This window comes from Ostrinia furnacalis, unplaced genomic scaffold (genome assembly GCF_004193835.3).
Source record: "Ostrinia furnacalis isolate ACB-3 unplaced genomic scaffold, ASM419383v2 OfSCF2997, whole genome shotgun sequence".
NCBI classification, from domain to species: domain Eukaryota; kingdom Metazoa; phylum Arthropoda; class Insecta; order Lepidoptera; family Crambidae; genus Ostrinia; species Ostrinia furnacalis.
In genome coordinates this window covers 572,385-593,186 of record NW_021133236.1, presented here as the reverse complement: position 1 = coordinate 593,186, position 20,802 = coordinate 572,385, and the positions used below count along the sequence as shown (strand labels likewise).

Below are 20,802 nucleotides of genomic sequence, written 5' to 3'. Positions count from 1 at the left end.
GTTAGATATAGAGATGGTTTCCTTAAATCTTTTCCGGCTTGTCCACATCTTGTGAAATTTTAACACACATACCTCAAAAATGTCTTCTAAAAGTAGTTAACTTTGAAAATTGCTAATTCGATCACTTCAGTCGGTAATAAAATCGTCTATCGACATTAAACTTACACTTCGGACAGTAAATCTGCCTTATCTAGCATAAAGCGAATGTAGAGCAAATTCCCCGAAAGGATCATAAAATAATACTGATTCGGAACTCCTTAATGGTTCCGAATACCCGAATATTTTATTGGACTTTGCCGTATCGTCCGGAATTCCGGACGCTTGGCCCCTTTAAGGTAGGGTTACCATCTCTAAAATTAGGCTACCAGGACAAGACGCGTGAAAACCCCGAATTTTGGAGCCAAAAACCCGGACATGTCAACAGGTTTTTATAAAATTTAGTCCATCGCCCGGTATTGGCCTATGACTTAAATTTTTTATACCCGGGTAACAAATGAGACCCCGTCCGGACGCTTCCTAGTCCCTCTCTAAACTAGGAAAAATTCAGGAAAACCCGGACGGATGGCAGCCCTACTTTCAGGATATCAAAGCGCAGACGTAAAATAAAATAGGCCTGTTATCCCCAAAATGAATAAAGTGATTTCTGTTACATAAAAATCTTATCTCGCCCGAACGATGCCGGGTGCGGTGAAATTGTTTCAATTTAGGCAAAAGGTTAACTGGACAATCCATGTGTGTAGAGCTAAGGTCGCAGAAATATCAAACATTGCTTCTCTATATATTTTTTTAATTTGTAGATAAAATACTAAAGTATTCTTTGTGAAACGTATGCACAAAAGATGAGACTGTATACCATAGTCGTGCCATAGTTTTATTGTATTCATTTACCCTATGGCGAAAGACTTACATTGTCCACCAACGTGACACAAAAGACTTAAAAAGTTGCCTTTTTACCTACTTTGAGGAATATAAGTTTACAAAGATGCTATTATTTTAACGAAGAGTTAATAAAATGGTAGGCCTTCACTTCAATTTAACTTGTAAATATTTAGCTGCTTACGATTCCGTGAAAACCGTAAAAACAATTATTACTGTACTGAAACTGTTTATTTCTTTCTTGCCGCTATAAAAAACAGCTTTTAAACGTTGTCATACGACATTGTAAAATTGTTTCATGAGAAGCGATGGAAGTTTTATGAAATAATATTTCTTGGGCTAATGAATGAAAATATCAAGGGATTGTGTTTTCTATCTGACCGGTGCGGTGCGTCGGTTCCTCCATTAATTTTATTAGGAGTGGGCAGGGTCAGCCGGAGTGACGTAGGGGGCAGTGAAAATCCCTAGGGCCCGGACGACTTGAGATAAAAGATCCAAAATCCGAAGCCATAGAATAGATTTCACAAAAGTTACCGTGTGTTTTATCAGAGAAGCGGGGAACAAGTTTCTACTCGTAAGGTTTTAATACTCGAAGTCCCAAAATGCGACGTAATATTAATCACTAACAATATTTTTTATTCTTAAATTGCATTTTTCTGTCTACAGAGCATAATTCCAAGGCATTGTTGTTCATAATTTATTCCATGTTGTTTTCTCAGCTCGATCTCTAGGAAATCTAGTCATCATCATCATCATCATTTCAGCCATAGGACGCCCACTGCTGAACGTAGACTTCTAATCCCCCATTGATTTCCATAATGGCTAATAGGTACTCGTAATATAGGAATTATCCTGATTGTCTGCAAAGAATAATGACTCCGTACTTTAGAGGTACAATAGAAACAGTTATTAAAAATACTTTTTGGTGTTGGAATTTCCTGGGCCCCGATGCTAGGCCTCGATTCAACTGCGGCCCTGAGCGGTCGTCTTGAACGGGCCTCGTAAAATATCTTTCTTTTACTCGTAACTTGCAATACTTCAGCTTCAGACTTCTCCAAAAGGTTTACGAATTAATGTCCATTGTCTATAGCTGCCATTCCAGTCAGAAATGTTTTGTAGAGTCGAGCTGGTGGAAGAAAGTATCCCCTGAAAGCTTTTTCGCTTCACTGAGATTCATTGCATAAAATGTTTATCTTTTTGGGTAAACTTTCTTATGAGTTCTATTTGCGACTATTAAGAGTAGCTATCAGACATCTTTAAACGGGAAAACAATAGAGGCAGGGAGGGAAAACAATAAATATTGAAGGTATATAAAACGAAATTTTGTGGCATCATCAAAGTCTTATATGTTGTTGGTTGACTGTATGTATGCTGCAGAAGATTATGACAAGTATAGTGTGATAATGTTTAAGGCCTTACTAAGCCTTTAATGGGAACAAACTGTTTTAACTAGTCTAGAAGCTTAGGTTATGGCGCAATTTATCCCAAGCATGTCGCTGAGATTTGATCCCATTTTGCGCCAGACGGTTTTAATTAATTCATCGACATGATGGTTATAAGACAGGGATTACTGTACTTTAGATAGCAAGCACTTTCGCAGATGAAAGTCTTTTAGTTCAAGTTATCGGGTTCTTATATTAAAGATGAGATCTCCGTGAGGTAACTACATACTTAAGTAGGTTACGGGTGTAGTTAAGCACCTATGATAGTCGCGTATTGCCAAAGTTTTTGTCCAATAAATGTTCTATTAATATTGCTAAGCTGTATCATATCAGTCTACTTTTCAATATTTTATGAAAATAAATAAAAAGGCATGGGACTATTTCCACCTCTCTTTTCCACCGCTGCAACTCCTGTGTAGCCAGGATCTACAATTTGACCGCCAACAAATTCTCAACCAGTAAAGGTAAAATTTTCTAGAAATAAATAAAAATGTAGGCGTCTAATACAAAAATATCTTAGCTAGCTTATGCTTTGAAATAGTGATGAATAAGCGATTGCGAGTGGGAGAGTCTCTAGTTAGTAAAAGGAAACAAAAATACAGAAATTCTTTGTTCCCTTTGTTTCTGAATGTTACGTACAATTCTCTAAAGCTGCGCATACTTTCAAGATTTCCTACCTATAAGTTCAAAGGCTGTAAGAGAAAATAGACTATCGGGTTGGTAACGTAGAGTATTGTAGAGCATTTTAAATGTGGCATTATGCTAATATACTAGTGTACTTATCGCCAGGAAATGAGACTTACAATAATTAAGTCGACGATTTTAATGTTAATGTGTAAAGAAAACACATGAAATTAACATAAAACATGTCTAATTTCAAATTAGAATATCTTAATCGAAACCTCAAGGTTCTATTTTATCCACTCATAAATTTTAAAGACTACCCACTAAACTGTATTTTTAGCCACGTTTTGTTACATAAATAAAATGACAAAACCTTAGTTTATTGCTCAGCATGTGAAACACTTTTTTAAGTATACGATAGTCAAACTATAAACTTGAATCTTCTCTCAAGTATAAATAAATTCAAAGCCAATGCTTAATTGGTCTAAATATTGACAGGTTGACTTGACTTTAATCAATGCTATTTTTTAATCAGTAAGCTCATAAGTACGGACGTTAGATTAACGGCCGAATACTGAAACACTACTCAAATCTGTCACTCAGCTGACGGGCTCCTAAATTTAAGTATCCTTCAATTTTAAATGGTATTCTCAAACGCTACTCAACGGATTTGAAGCCGTGATCAGCTAAGCAGCTCTCAAATGTTTACATAATGGCAACATTTACCAAAAAAAGTATGTTTTCATTTACACAAATGATAACTTTACGTCTTTTATCCATTACACGCAGCATCGTTTGGTTATGTATTGTCTTTTATGGAAATATACTCAATCAACTTAACATAGAACAGTTTATTTTTAGTTTCTATTATATATAAATCTCGTTTTATCATATAAAAAAATAAATGCTTGCATTTTTATTTAATTAAAAAAATAATTTTAAAGGTGATACTTTTTATTGTTGAAATCTATTAAGTGGCGATCGTGGACCGAAACGTAACCACAATTGACATTTATCATTGTTGACTGACAGAGCATCAAATTGACAAATCAACAACTCTTGGAAATGCTGCTATGCGATGTCCCCTTAATCCTCAGAAATAGGCATGTTTATGTAAAGCGATTTCATAGCAGCTATTTTGGTTGTTACTTCGTGCACTATACGATGCACAGTTGGCTGTTAGATGTGGAAGATATCACCTAGTACACGTTCATAACTTCCCGTTGCGTAGAACAGTAGGGTTATAATAAGTATTTGGTCCACTGGTTGTATGGCATTTGGTGAGGGGTTTCAAAGAGCTTCCAAATTATGAATCCAGAAACAACACCGTTTCTTTAGAGACGCGGAACCTCGCTCGGAATTGCATGTCATTATAATAATATTTTTCAATAGCGTTCAGCCTTATTGCGTTCCTGCGATTAGATCTAGGTATTTCCTCGAGGCTCGAAAGAAATGATAACGATGACACACATTATTTACCACTATTTAGGTCGATTTAGGTATAAGAATAGGATTTAAGATACCGCGCAAGCACTCTCAAATTTAACAGCTGCTTAAGACGATTTGACAGTTGTTTGAGTAGTGCTTAGCGTTGAATGGCGTTTCAGTATGCGAAAATTCATTTAAGTGGCGTTTGAGTGCAACTTAATTTGAGAGGTGCTTAAAAATTGAGAACTGCTCAGATATTGTTTTGAGTATGCGAAATGTAAGTTTAGGAGCTGCTTAACTATTTGAGAAGCCGTCAAATATTTAAATGGCGTTTCAGTATTCGGCCGTAAATACTCGTATGTAGTTCCTAAGTTACATACTTGTAAGAACATAGGTTAGTATGTAAACCATCTAGGGATTATCATTAACACAGCTGCATGGATCAGTCTCTAATGAAATTCCAGTTATAAGAATGCTGCACAGACTGGAATACTACGCTCAACTATAGTAAATATTCTACTTTGTAAAGTTTATTCGCGCATAAAAGGATTTTCCAAGTGATATTAATATTTATGTCTGTTAATATTTGCAGGTTCTTCTGTAAAGATTGTCAAAAAAATTGCAGAAAAAGTTGTAGTAAGGTTTCGTTAATGAATGTAACGTTTGTACTGATTATAATAATTTTGCCAGTTGCTGAGGCATTTTATCTTAATACTTACAGACACCACATGTTGCCTACTTATTTGTACAAATATTCACGTGATTGAACCAAAAGAAAATCATTGTACAAATACAACCAAAACAAATTATAGAATAAAGAACCTCCTAAAGTCATATTTTTGTCGCAAAAATAATTCTTAAAGGGAGTCTGAATGAGGTAGGAGATGTGGGTTTATATGGGGATCCCATCATTTTTCATGTTATCAATATCCGAAGTCATTTTAATGGTTTTTGTAATAAATAAAGCGTTTTTATCAGGAGACGCGCGGGCGAGAACTTTTTGTGAAAGTCCAAAAAACACGCGGGCAAAGTCGCTACCATAGCTAGATAAGAATAATGCTGAAATGATTTACTAAGGGAGGTTAAGACTAATGAAAATAAACTAACAGGATAATTCGTGCGAATACCGTGAAATGTAACAAATTGTTTTAGCTCTGTGAGAAATCGTTAGGCTCAACGTCATGCTCTGAAAAGTACCGCCGGATAAAAATTCCAGCCGCACAGGCTTTCTATCAAAAGGGATGAAACAAGGCTGAGTCTGTTTGCGGTAAGGCTGGGACACACAAGGTAAATCTTATTAAACGACAAAATTTTCTGATTTCAGACTTTTCGTTAATAACTTCTGACATACTTACTAGTGAACCTTTCAAATTGCAGTATGTGGTTTAGCCAAATCTGAAACTGTAAATTAAATGTCCTTTCGCTTTTTCTTGTTGTTATTTTATATGACCCCCAAAATTAACATTATTAATTAAAATTACCATCTATTTTCATAGGTTCTATATTGGCTCACATGAAATTCTAAATCCTATTCTTTGTCTTACTACCGATTTGTGTTCATAATGATCTCTCTTCATAATTTTATTTTTCATACTTTTTTTATTCATACATTTTTATTACTACCAACGGAGCTCATAACAGTTAGTATCATAATTTTTTTTATCAATACTGTTCCTGCCAAGAACCATTTAAAATACATAATTTTTATTTTCAGATCTTTTTTCTTCATAACATTCATTGATCATATTGTTTTAATTAATAATGTTGTTACTAAGAACATACTTCAACTCATAATGTTGTTGTTCAGAATAATTTACTTTAGGTATAACAGACATACTCGTACCTTTAAAAAATCATAGATAATTTAATTAAGTAAATAAGCATGCAGCATGCATTGGTATCTCCTCGTCTCCGGCGCTGCGGGATGTGCAGCCCTTCCGCCCTTGCGTAACGAGGCTCAGGCACCCACGCTTGCTTCCGCAGCTTCGGCTTTTTGGATCGCCATCGGCGCCTTCGGCGCCTCGGCGACCAGCCTCAGCCGCTCCAGCTCACCCGGGCGCCTGAGCCTCGTTACAGCGGGCGAGGGCTGCCCTCCCTCCGCGCCTCCGGCTTTTAAATTACACTCTAGGGGTAGGGCAGACAAGACTACGTGGAGTCGGTTTTGCAGCGATTCGTTTCTGTCACGTTAGTTTTGTGGCACAAAATATTGCCTGTTTTGGACCATTTCAAATTAATTTAATGTTAAAATACGATTTAATACGAATATAGACATCATGATTTTCAATAATATGGATAAATACGGATTACTAATGTTGGGCCAAAAAACGTTTCCCAAATTATCACATAGCAAACAACGTTTCGCAAATTTTCATTTGGCAAAATTACTTATTGCAAACTTTTAATTCGCAAATGTCTTTTTTGGCATATTATTGTTTGGCAAAGTATGTTTTGCCAAATGTGTCATTTGGCAAAAATATTTCACGATAAACTATTTACAAAATAATTTGATTGTCGCATTAGAATGGACTACAAATTAGTTTGTGGTTATTATTTTATTTAGTGGGTAGATAATATAAAATTTGTTCTAAATTATTTTCATATTTCATTATTTTTATCGAAATTTCCAAATGATTCATTAAACAATAGAGGTGATTCTAGCGCTCGGCGGCCGCTGCCGCGGCACGCTTCGCTCGCCTTCGCGCGTTAAGGGTCACTGTTCTAACCAAACCTAACCTACTATTTTCTGCGATGCCTACTTTCTGCAACCATACTATTTTCTGCAATCTCTTTGTTTTACATAAAATTCTTGTGAAAACCATGATCATCTTCCTTATGCTTTGATTTGTGGGTAACGGTGGGTAAGTATGTGAAGTGTCAATTTGACCAAACAAATTATTTGGGATATAATATTTAGCAAAATAAAACATTTGCTATATAAACATTTGCCAAGTAAAATTTTGCCAAATAATAATTTGACCAAATGAATTAGTTGCAAAAAGTACAGTTGCTAAAAGTTCATTTGGGAAATGAAACTTTGGCGATAAGTTGTTTGCGAAGTGAAATTTGGCGAAAAGTAATTTGGCTAAACGGAAGGATACCGATAAGTAAACTTATAGGTAATAAATTTATGAGAACAAATATTAGGATACATCACATTTATTAATGTTATAGTTATTTATTCGAATGATTATGAGTTTCGATCATTAGTATAGAAAAATATATGAAAAAAAAATAGTTAAAACTAAGTGTATGATTAGTGATATTATGAATATCAATGATTATGTTTTTAAATGTGTAGGTTCTAAATTTTTTATGAAGAATGATCATTATGGTATCAAATTGTATGAGAAACATTTTCGGACCTCCAAAGATAGGAATTGAAAAGTTATGTAAGAAAATGCGCTACCATTTTCATAGCCCTCCTTCTTGGGTTTTTGGGTCATTTAGATTTTCAGTTCGCGCCAAGAGACGCCTCTAAAGAATCGATCATTAGAAATATGCTTCATTTGTTTAAATAATCACCATTTCCTATTGGCGCGAACTAACGCATTTTGGCTTGCAATCTGCGAGTAGGCGGCGAAGGCTGCGAGTGGCGCGTCTACCCACGTAGATATTGCGGCTTTGTCAATGGCTGCCTGCCATTGTGCCATTAAATTACATTGCATGCAATCTTCGGTTAATTTACCTATGAAAGGAACTGCTCATCCCCAAAGACAGAGGGCTTTGTGCTTTAATATTATTAGCATACTGTATTTTTTGGTTTAATTTAGTGACGGTTCTACTAAATATATTGACAAAGGCGCGGTTGTTGATTAGGGGTAATTAGTTTATTATTAAATATTAGCTTTTGCTCGCGGCATATTACGGTCTATTTTTGGGACCCTTATTGCAGAAATGATTTGTTATTTCACCCTCTTTAAGAGGCAATAAGAGGAAAATGTTACAGAAAGATATTAAAATAGAGTTTAAATTAAGATTTGAAATTTTCGCGTTCCATTTTAATTAAAATAAGTAGAAAGACACGGGTCTTAACGCGATATTTAAGACTGAGTTGAAACATTATCTACTGTATTGTACTGTGTGGCTTGACGTTATGTAACTCAGTCATAAATGTCGTGTTAATACCCGTGTCTTTCTATTTTAGTTAGTTAAAATAGAGTTGTTTTGTATTAATAAATAATATAGTCAACGTGTAATTTTCTACCGCAAATTTACAAGTAACAAGCAAGTTACATACACTATTATATGCCATACTATATCATTTTTAACATATTTTCATGTCATCATCAAATAGATAAAAAAATAGATTCATATCTATTTTTTCACCATGTGTATTCCCACCCTAACACTAGGATGTGAGCCTGTGTGCCCCCGCAGTTAGGAATAACGACAAAGTAAAACCAGCCATTTAGACGTCCGCGAGCTCTACCAAACGCTCGGCACGTTGTTTGTTTCATTGTTTCAATCCTAAAACTTGGAAAATATGTGCATAATGTTTTCTATTTTACGTGGAATGTTCTAAAATTGTCCTAAGTTGTGATGGGGCACTGCAATTTTGATAATAATCATTGACTTGGAAGACAAATGTAACTGTCTAACTTTCCTTGTGAAATTATTAAAAAGTTAGTAAAAACTGAAAAGTTATGTGAAATGCATATACTTATTTTCTAGTATAAATGTTTTACAATGTTGCTGCTTTTTCTCAGCACTATCCCTCATTTTCCTTTCACAGTCTGTGGTTAGTTTTATTGTGTACGTAATACCTACGTATTGAAAATGCTAAAAGAGCTTTATAAAAGCTTACTCAATTCTATGAAAGCTCGTAATCCGATACATTGTATTATTTCAACAGCGCGTGTTTCAATTCTGTTTTTAGGTATTCCTGAAATGTATTCAGATTTGGTAAACATAAATCAAATGTTGGCTCTAAATTTTCCACCACAAGTATCCCAACGACGAATATTACTCTATTAAGGGGGTTGTGTAGTGACAAGTTCCAAAACACATGAAACTTCGGAACTATCGTGCAACAATAAACTTTGCCATCACGACTGTGACGAGGCACTTTGCCTACTACACCCTATATTGACGACGTTGTATTTGTACAGTCGACCGCATAACAAACCAGTTTATTTCGTAGCAAACTAACACGTATTGCGTCTACATAAAATCTACATAGTTTTGTGTGATGTGTGGGTGCCTGTACGATGTTTGGCCAGTCATAATTGCATTTCCTGCTTTAAAGAGGGTCAGTCATTGATTTTATAGCATGTCCCTTTCACCGTAACCGATTAAAAGTAATAAAGTATTTAACTGCAAGGACAAAGTGATTAACTTAATTTTTCCATAATTTAAATTGAGTTATTAAGTTATTATATCGATTGTTTGTGCATAGAGCGTGTCGTATTCGAATGTGTATAGTTATTGTGACCGTTTAGTGAAAGCGATTAATGAATAATATATTAATTTTATATTTAATGTGAGTATAAAAAATAATGAAGAAGATTAGTTATTTGATTGCTCAACAATTTTCGCGCTTTTGAACTCAGAAAAAAATATTTTTTCACTTCAGAGCACCTAGAGTCTTAGCTAGATATTTTTCGTTCGTTAACTTGAATTCATCAAATTATTTTAACTTTTCACTAGACATTGACTAGGCATGGTACCTAATGATAAATAAATAGACAAAATATTATTATTTCTGTATAATGTTATAATGAAATAAGTTCGTTGACTTTCTTTCATTTGGCTATTGCCAACTGCTTTATTGTCTCTAATTTGACGAGACTCGTGGAGTTTCCCTGGGACAATGAACCCTCTCACCCTGATACAAAGTATAGATTTATTGCCCCGCGTGCGTATTCCACGCATTACAATTACTTGTATGAAAAGGACACTTGCGGGTGTCACGCGTGAGGGGAAATTCCGCGTCCGTGATGAAATCTACACGATATTAAAAACACCCTAATAATGGCATTTATATTTCATGGAAAAACATTTACTATTTTAAATAAAATACGAGTAATTTCGCTACCCTTTGTAGGTTTTTACAGACCCTCGGCTATTGATTGCGTCACAGCGTGCCGAGTGTCGGCATAAAGCATTTATGTACAGTCAGTGTCAAATAGTTCGTAACACCCAAAGTGGTCAAAAAGTTGACAACACAACCCTATTCCAATTGTAACAAAGACGTGTTGCAACCTTTTTGACTACTGGATGTCACGGACTATTTGCCGTTGACTGTACACGGCACATCAAGTGAAACAATGTGGCAGCCAATGCAGTTGTGATAAGAGCGAATTTGCAACAAACATGTAGGCTTTTGTGCCGTTGTATGTTCTTTGTGAGTGTATCAACATATTTTACGTATTAAATTCCCGCATCCTAATGAGAGCTCGGAGATAAATGAATTTAAATTCGTGCAGCAATCAGCCCTATATTAAGCTAGCTTCGTTGCCCGGGTTACACAACGCCTGTTGGTGGTTTGAATCCTGTTGAAGGCAAAATGTTTTGTAATAAACACGAGCATTCATTTTTATTACATTCTCTACTTATACAAATTTAGGTCCTAACAAAGTTTTCTTGATACTAGCACAGAATAATAAAATAAGTACTATACTAGGCACAAGCTTACGAAATAACGATTAAGGAATCTCTACATATACCACACATTAAGATGAGAGGAAAATAATATGACATGCATGCATACATTTCTATTGGCGTATTTAGTTACCGATTCAAATGAAAGCCAGAGTTAGTCAAAATTCAACCCACGTTCTGCTCATCTCACCGTGTGGGCATTAATATTATCGATTGAATCAATTTACTGGTATATTTTTAAATCTCTTCAGCTTTGCCTACGTCCTATATCTGGACTGACCATCGCCAGTCAGAAAATATGTTTTTCCTTTTGGTTAAAATTCCGGACTTGCCAGCGACAGTAGGTAAATTAAAAAAAAATGAAGCCTTTTGGTGGAAATTATACTTTTTTTCTCTTTTGCAAAACTAATCTTCTTGTGAAAATTTCGGATTGGCCATCGACAGGACAGTGGTATTTATGAAAAAAAAAAACTTCTTATTCCTTTTCGTGAAAAAACTTTTTTCTCTACAACTTACTGCTTGACCTACTTCGTTCGTCATCTCACGTGCCCCATTTGAGTTACTAGCGTGACTGTTTTTGACCTACTGCGTGTGACGGCCGATCTCACTTTGCAGCATTCTAATTATAACTCTTTCAGTAATTTGTGCGAGTTATACCATTCGTTGTTCAAAGTTACGAGCCTTTAACAACGGCCGACTCCTCAGTCTCGACATGAGGGCTCTGTTTTTGGCAGCGTATAAATATACGCCAAATAATTATTCGTAGACATCTGCTAGGTACTTATGGTGATAGATTGATGAGGAGGATTCAAGATACTTGCATGATTGAAGGGTTTTCAAATATTAATCTTTCGGTGATATTGGGATAATTAATTTTTCTTCGATTCTACACACTCGTTTGCATTGGGGTTGTAAGAATTCGGGAATTATTTCTATCATTATTAGAAACCATTTAGAAGAAATTGCTCGAATCATCTACGTAGACAAATAAAAATAATTGCTCATTTAAACGTAACTCTCAGTTCTCTTATTTTAGTTTTCATTTTCTTTAATATTTAATAAACTGTACCGTAATACAACTTCTTTTAATATTAATAACAGGCACTCTATTACAACTAGATCTTAATTCCCCAAAGTATAAGAAATAGAATATTTAAAGGTGAATAATAAACGTTAACACATAAAACGCTACGCCCGTAGCTCAAAGTTACAAGCCTTCGGGAACAGCTGCCTGACGCGGTAATTGCTTTGTTTTTGGCAAGCGGTAATGTTGCCAAGGCTTCGTTTCTATAACTTCAACGACGATGTAAACATAGGTTGAAATGTTATAGAGCACTGAATAGTAGGTACATTAAACCGGCGTTTCGTAGATACAGAAGTGAATTGAGTTGGTAAAAGGTAGGGTAAACCGTATAGCTATTGCCCACTTAAAGATTTCAAACACATTGAGATGAAAAATTAAAGAAAGTATTTTAATTATCGACCATTTATGACTTTTTTCTTATAACTCAATAAACTGTTAAACAGAATATTAACAGTTTTTAGTTAAAACTTACGTAACTTAGAAAATATTGAAATAAATTTAAAATCCTCCAAAAAGTACAGTCATTGCCCATTACTTACACTAATTGCCCACATCAAAGCACAGTAATTGCCCAGTATCTTAAAACAAAATAATCAATTTTAAAATGACAAAATAGGCTTTAAATAAACAAAACAAAACATTAAACTTAAATTCTAGTAGTACAGTCTTCAAAATTTCAAAATAAATTGCGTTTGGCCTTATTAACATATTATCAAATATTTCTTGAGCTGATGTTGATGAGTCAGAATCGGTAGAGACAGAATCATCTACTTCAAAACATAGATGACGCAAAAATTTGAATTTTATATGTAAATTTTATATGTATTTATTTTTTTATCTTCTTTGATATCAGTTCAAGTGGTTGCTCAGAATGTTCAATTAGCTGTTGGTTATTCTTCCCTAAAGTTGTATCTATTTCCTTACAATTAACATTTTCACTAGTAGATTTAACGTAGGATTTTCATTTTTTGTATTTGCGTTTGAATTTTTATCAATTTTTTCAAGCCAAACCATATTTTTCAGCAATTTATCTTGTAGATAAATTGTTGGATACATCTTGTACAGCTTCGATCGCTTTTTGCAAATTTTCTATGCTATATTGAACTTTTGGAGTCTTTGGCATACTGAAAATGAAACATTAAAAGCCATTTCAATATTTATGCCTGTAAATTGCAAAACAAGTCTAGCAATGAGCAACTTAAACACTGCTACTGCATGGTGGCAACACTCTAATAATAATTGCCCTGGGCAATAACTATACATTAACATATGGCAATAACTGAAATGATGGTGGGCAATAACTAAAAATATACAGATTTACGTGCAGTGATTACCCACCGTTAAAATGACCGTTAGAAATCAAATTTTATCAGTTATTTTCATTGATAATGGAGAAAACACTTATAATTTCATCATGACTATACACCATTAGTTGAATATTAAATAACTTGCAAAAAAAAATTAACCTCTAAGCAAGTCATTCCTTAGTAAAATTGTTAAAGTCTTTACCTGTCTGAGTAACATTTTCACCCGTCTTGACAAAATCCGCCATAACTGTTTTTTTTTAGTGTTTCCTATTGTAAATTTTAAATCTACTGTACATTGATCTCGGAGCCATCTACTTAGTAAATTCAAATCTAACTAGAGTGATTCAAAGTCAGCACCTGACAATATTATTCTTAAAGCGGGCAATCACTACCAGTGGGCAATCACTCTCTGGTTTACCCTATTACCTACCTAAATTTAAAAAAAAAAAGAAGTATTTTCTCACTGCGCTGTTTTATCAATCACCTGACTGCTAAAATAAAATTATATCAAAACGGTCGAACTCTATCTACATAATTATGCCCCAATAAATATATTACTTTAGTGGGTGGGTCCTGTTCTCTCCAAAGGGTTACAGAGACAGGTAAAAGGTACAGGGTAAGGGGACAGGTAAAACTAATCAAATCCTTTGTATGACTTTTAATGTAATTTAGAATAGAATAACTTCAGTAATAACTGTTAAGTCACATGAGGTTTTATGATATCGTGTTACGACGGCACAGATGTAAGGTGGAGGTGAACGATCTCATTGAAAAAGGTACGAGGCGCTAATAAGCCTAATGCTTTGTGTAGACAGTGAGCTAGCTAGTATGTATGGTGTTGAATTTTGTACAAAATGTTATACTCTACATACCCGTTTTGTAGTATTGTTACAGTTATTATCCAATGGCATATTATTTACAGTTTTGCCATCCTATCCTATTCTACTTCCTACTAATATTATAAATGGGAAAGTTTGTATGGATGTCTGGATGTTTGTTACTCTTTCACGCAAAAACGACTGAACGGATATTGATGAAATTTTACAGTATTATTGTTTATAACCCAGAATAACATATAGACTATAATTTATGACGATCTGTGACAAACTAAATTACACGCGGGTGAAGCCGCGGGCAAAAAGCTAGTTTATAGTAGTACAAACAACAATACATCAATTTACACACTGTTATCTTTATAGTTGTAAGTAATAATCCCATCAAAAACAATACTTGTCAAAANTGTTTCAAAACCTGTCAAGGAAAGGTTTTTATCAAATATCTTTGAGTATCTTTTATAGTTATCATGTATAAGCAGTATTTAGGGGGTGCTCAATACTTTTGGCCAAGGCTGTATACTATTTTGGAACAAAAACATACGAGCAAAGTCACAGAATACAATAAAGTTTAATGTGCTATCGACTGTACACAAAGCCGGTTAGCCGGTATTCCGTCAAAATTGATAATCTTCACCCTGATTTTTTGGTGTTTGCTTTCAATTATTTACAGTAATTACTTCTTTACAGGCCTGGGAGGGGAGGACCGAGACCGGCAACGGGGAGGGGGGTGAGCCCCCCCCACCGGCCCACGCGCCTCTAGACGCCGTTTGGCAGCCTGTTGCGGGTACTAGGTAAGTGGACTTTGCACTGTAATACTATTTTCGGCGACCGGAGATTTTGGGAAACGTACAGTTTCAATTTGATTCAGCACGGATTTTCAGGATAAATTGGGAAACCGAGTGTTGGTTTGAAGCGCTGCTAGGGGCCAAAATAGACTAAGGCTGAGTTGCATCCACCTAATTTTGACGGTAACTTTAACGATAACCCGTGTTTTTTGTTTGGAGTTTGACAGATTTTTGACTTTTGTCAAAGTTAAAGTAAGATGGTGCAACCCAGCCTAAGACTCCCCGTAGACTTTTTTTGGTCTATAGTTTGGTCGGTGTAATGCTGCATACTTCCATACATGTTCATATAACGATAAAAAATCTGTAGTCTGCCGGCGGAACGCTTAGATAATGTTTTGAAGATGAGTTAACAAAGCAATTCTTGCATTCGTAAAATGTTCCACTTGTAGATTTATGTAGTTTAGGTGTATGTAAAAATATCGATGAGTGCCTTTACTCGTATATGGCAGACTACTATGAGTAATGAACATAACGACAGTCTGTCAACGTTACATAAACATATTGTGATAACGTTCGCTTCTTTGACTTGTGAAGGTACACGGAAAGCTCAGAATACAGAACAAACCAGAAGGAGTGTTCGATAACATTTCTACGCGGCAACTTGTGTCCAAAATACTTCCCCTCCCGCGCCCCTCTACCCCCTTTAGTGTTACTAGCGCCGTGTGACACCCCCATTTTTGGGGTAAAATTATGTAATTTTTTAAAGAGATGTTAAACAAGTAAAAAATAAGTAAGTGAAATAAGTACACACGGCCAGTGTTAACTATCCATTTCCGTTTTTGCTCTCGCTCTTATCAAATGGTGATTCTTTGCGATAGAACGAGACGACATGACTGGCCATAGGCATAGATAGTACCTACCTACCTATGAATTTAATTTTTACTCCGAAGTAACTAAGTGTAAGATGATTATTTATTTCTATTAAATAGTGTAATATATGTACTATATTTTATGTAGGTATAATATGTTATTTAAAAGTCAATTACAAAAGTCGAATATAAATTTTAGAATGCCAAGTAAAACAAAAAAGAAACTTAAGGTTCTTTATTATGTAAACATATCGACAACAAAACATTTGTTTACGGCGCAGTAGTGCTTTTAGTTTAACTTTTCTTGGAGTCAAAAACAGAATCCAAATCAAAAACATCACCAATACTTAAATTTGATTGCGAGGCAACTCTGGCTGTGTATCCTGAAAAAAAATCAGAGTAAGTATGTAAGCAATAATTAATTACTTAAAATTATTATTAAATATACAAATATTGCTGCTGCTGATCTGTTGATACCAATGCCTTACTTTTGAATAAATGGGAAAGTATGAAATTCACGATAGTAATTTATTATCTCCTCATTATTAGGGAGTAATATTATAAATTAATTCAATATATTGAAATCAAATCAAAATCAAAAATATTTATTCAGTTTAGACCACAAGTGGCACTTATAATTTAATTAATCAGGTTGTCATGTCATGGATGAAATTACACTAAAAACTAATTAAAACAAAAAGGATGGGGAAAATATTCCATTATTCTGTGGTAACGCTAACAAAATTAACGCGTGAATTTTTTATAAGTAGACAAATGTAATTCAATATAAAAAAGTAGGGTAAAATATTCCGTTGACCTGTGGCAACACTTACAAAATACAACCGTGATTTTTTTTGAAAATTATTATTTAATTAAAATGAATTGGAAATGTGCTACTTACGGATAAAACATGATCCCATGCACTTTCTTCGTAATTCCAGTAGCATTCTTACATGTTGGAACGGCACAAGACGGCATAATTTAATTATAAAGTGTCAATCTGACGGATATGTAAACAATGCGCGCGCCGGCCATTGACTGATTGCTCTAAAGTCAAAGTAGTGCGATTTGGAGTACTTTATATGAATACACATTTTACGCCCGTTGACGGTTTCTGGTTTGTTCCGTATTCTGAGACGGAAAGTAATAACCATTTCCTTGTTGTTAGTTACACTTTGCCATCATATTTTGAACTTAAACGAAATGGGGTTCAAAACTGAATTTCAATGAAGCATATTTTACCCTATACTGGTTAAAGGGTGAATATACGAGAATAAATTGCTGATGTTAAAAGTATTAACGCTGGCCCTTTTATCTCGAATTGCATATTAGCCTCCGCGGAACGTGCTCTAACGGCCGCGGAAAATGAAATGAGAATTATCTCCTCGACAGAGTAATGGGAAAAACATGCATTGCTATCGCAATTTGCAGTTTTCCCGCGACGCGGTCTTAAGAATGGGAGAATATTACAAGCTTATGCTGAAGTACTTTCGCCATAATAGGTGTTAACACCATTCTCATTTTCGCGGTTATGTTCTTGGCTTGATGAAAGCTGATGAATATCTACAATATTTGTGCCACTGATCGAAATGTCGCGGCGGGGGTATAATAAAAGATTAGGTCAGGTTATTATTTATTATGTATAGACCAGACTGATATAACCATTTGTCTGACTTTTATGTGTTCACGCCTAAACCAAACCCAATATTTATTAATTAAGTATGTATGGGACCACGACCAAGGACATAAACAACCTTTTGCCTCAAAAACAATCTAATACCATGGCGCACGGGAAAAAGCTACTTATCGGATTTTTAAATGTTATATACCATTTTTTAAGAAATGCATGATTTATTACGAATATCTGAGAAATAGCCGGCCATGAAAGTATTTCAAACTTGAAGCCTAATGGGTTCGCTACACAAAAAGAGGTTTTAGTGTTTTTGTGAACGTTAAAATACTATTAGGATGGAAAGTTCTTCGGTGTCAGCTAATGAGAGTCGATTTGGAAAACGTGAGAGGATCGTGTGACAGCCCGTGGTGGTTCTAATAAAAACTTTTATATCTAATACTTATAAACTAGTGGTCTGACTTTGGAACTGCCAGCAAAAGTTAGTTTGTTGTACTGACAACTGACAGGGGTAATACTATTAGGATGTGAGTCCAATATTATTGTCTATTTGACTAACTTTATTATTACTGGATAGTTAATATGATTTACTTACAGCTTTTGGCCGCGGCTTTACCCGCGTGAAATTAGGTTTATCATTGAAAGACTTTCGCGCGCGTCTCTCCCTTTCTGAAACCGGGATAAAACTATTTTATGTTTTCCCTTTTATCTCATACTAATACTAAACATGTAATTCGGTTCAGTGGTGGCCATGAAAAAGTGATAGACAAACAGTTACTCTCGCTTTTATACCTTTAGTAAGTATGGATTCATCGTGCTTTTACGAAGTCGTCTTTCTAACATGTCACATGTTATTATTAGGATCCCGGCCCAAGTTTCTGTCGGTTAACAGCATTATAATGACAATTTGATAGGTACTTTTCAATAAAGTCAGTTCTTGAAAGAAATTTTCCTAAACTCTACACGAACTAAGTATTTAATGTCAAAATAAACTTTAAAGAGTGAATAGTGATCCCTTTCACACAATACCTACACTTTTATTGGTTTTTGCTTTGACTTTAAATAAAGGAATAACATAACGTAAGCGACTAACGTACTTTTGTTAGTTGTTACTCATCATAGGATTAACGTTATCATCATAATTATTTGTTTTGGGCGAGCTTTTTATTTAATGTGCTTTCGAAAATGGCTCGTAATCATTATAGTCAATAACTTACCATGAATCATTTAAAACATTTGTGATAGCATTGATATTATTAATTTGTGCAGATTTATAGACGAAAAACCGACTCAAAAAATATCGCTAAAAGTAGAAAAATAATAACATTATTTAAATATTTATCCCATGATTAATAATGTCGGAATCGTTGCCAGTCTGCCAAGTGCCAAGGTTAAGAATCATATAAAAGCCTCTTGAATCTTAAACTTGTACGAGTATCTAGAATGTACTAAAGATGATTTAATATAGTCATAGTTCTTTAATGTAATATTTGTACTTATCTTCTAATATTTTTTGGGACATAGTTAGGTTTAATACATTAAAGTGCCACAATTACAAGAACATTTACGTTGCGTTCGTTCACTTTGCGTTAATTACTGTGAAGGGAAATAAACGGGCCTATTGGGTCGGATTACGGACTGAGGTAATTAAAAATAGCGATAATAGTCGTAAGTTATTACGTGCAATTTGGGTGCTTTTGAGTGTTAATAAAATTAAGATAATTTTTAATATGGTTAACAAGGTGTTGACCACAACAATCGATAAAGAATGTTTAATAGGCAAATAATATAATTTATTATGAGAGAGCTAGTTAATTTATAGAAGGAAAGGTGTGCTAAAATAGTAATTAATAACTTTAACTCATAAAAGTTTAAGTCAGATACTAAAACACTCAGGCCCTTACTAATAAAACTTACACGCTCGCTGAACAGTGTTTTAAAATGACATTTCGTTTGGAAACATCATTTTCAAAAAGTGTTTAACAACTGTGTAACTTTTAATAGTAAGGGGGTCTTTTAATGACTACGAATAATCGAGATAACGGTGCGTCGTCGTATGGCAGAAATTGATATAAAATAATTATTTTTTTTCTAAAAATATAATTCAGTTACTGTTTTAGATGCTTAAAATGACAGCATTAATACACCTACATTTACATTAACTAGACCAAATGCGAGTATTTGTTAGCTTTTACAATACACGCTACGTTAGATCATTCGTTATTATTACACGATAATTCAATTACATAATTCATTTTCGTTGATTGTCTGTTACGTTTAAATACTGTTTTTCATAAATCAAAAGCAATTAGCTAGTTATTCAGTGCGTGTGTTCACGCCCTTGGTATTTTGACTCAGTTTGCGCACGTGTATATGCGTGTTTGTCTACAAGTTGTGGAATGAGTGGAGCTACTAATTTGAGTTAGCTGTTGAACTAATTATTTACATCTGATTGGGTCAAGTTTGTAAACTTTCGTAATTGGTAAAAAGGGCAAGGGTGTGGATGATATTTTTGTTGTAACGGGATGATCTTTGTTTTGTAGTGTATTGTTTAGGTAGTGTTGTGTGAACTTGTGTGGATAGGTATTGGTAGCATTCCAACCTTTACTAGTACTATTGGTAATAACTTAAGGGAAACCTGTTATTGGCCATATTGTATGTTAAATTTATGTATGGTAAAATTGTATAAATACGCTGTTGGTTTTCTCAATAAAATAAAATAAAATAAAAAAAAGTAACAAAATAAAGTTATTCTTGATTCTGTATTTAGATTAAAAACAAAAAATCAAAGGTCATATACAAACAATGTATGTATTGTTTCATCAAAATCCTTTCCGTAGTTTTTGCCAGAAAGAGTAACAAAAAACCATACAGCTTTGAGTATGTCTATACAATCGTAGACTACATTCGTAGTGCGCGGGCGTATATTCGTAGCTTATATTGCGCTACGAGCTACGGTAAAAGACTACGTTAGTATACTATTACTTATTCTGTGACGTTAGTTTGTATCTCTACATAGTTAATAGTTAAGTATAAATTGTTCAGGATTCTCTTAAGTATCTCCTTACGGTACTTAGTAGTAATATTGTTTTCCTAATGAGGCTTTCGTTATAATCACCATGATGACCCAAATAACAATACTTACTGAAACTGTTTACAGAGTTCCCTAAATGACAATTTAGGCATTTTTCCAAAAGATTTCATTTTTTAGATTGTAAGGTATTCTTTCAAATTAACCAATTAAATCCTTAGCTTTAGAGCACCATTTAACCCCTATGTAATATAAAACTATGGTTGTTAAAACAAACATTTATCTAGACA

General features: G+C 34.4%; 1 protein-coding gene across 1 annotated transcript in view; it reads left to right on the top strand.

Annotated features, from left to right (window-relative positions):
• Nucleotides 1–20,802, top strand: part of LOC114356902 (uncharacterized) — a 63,782-nt gene that overhangs the window by 5,341 nt on the left and 37,639 nt on the right. The window contains exon 2 of the mRNA XM_028310287.1: nt 14,885–14,988. Within this exon, the coding sequence (XP_028166088.1) occupies nt 14,885–14,988 (104 nt within the window). The remainder of the gene's footprint in view (nt 1–14,884; nt 14,989–20,802) is intronic.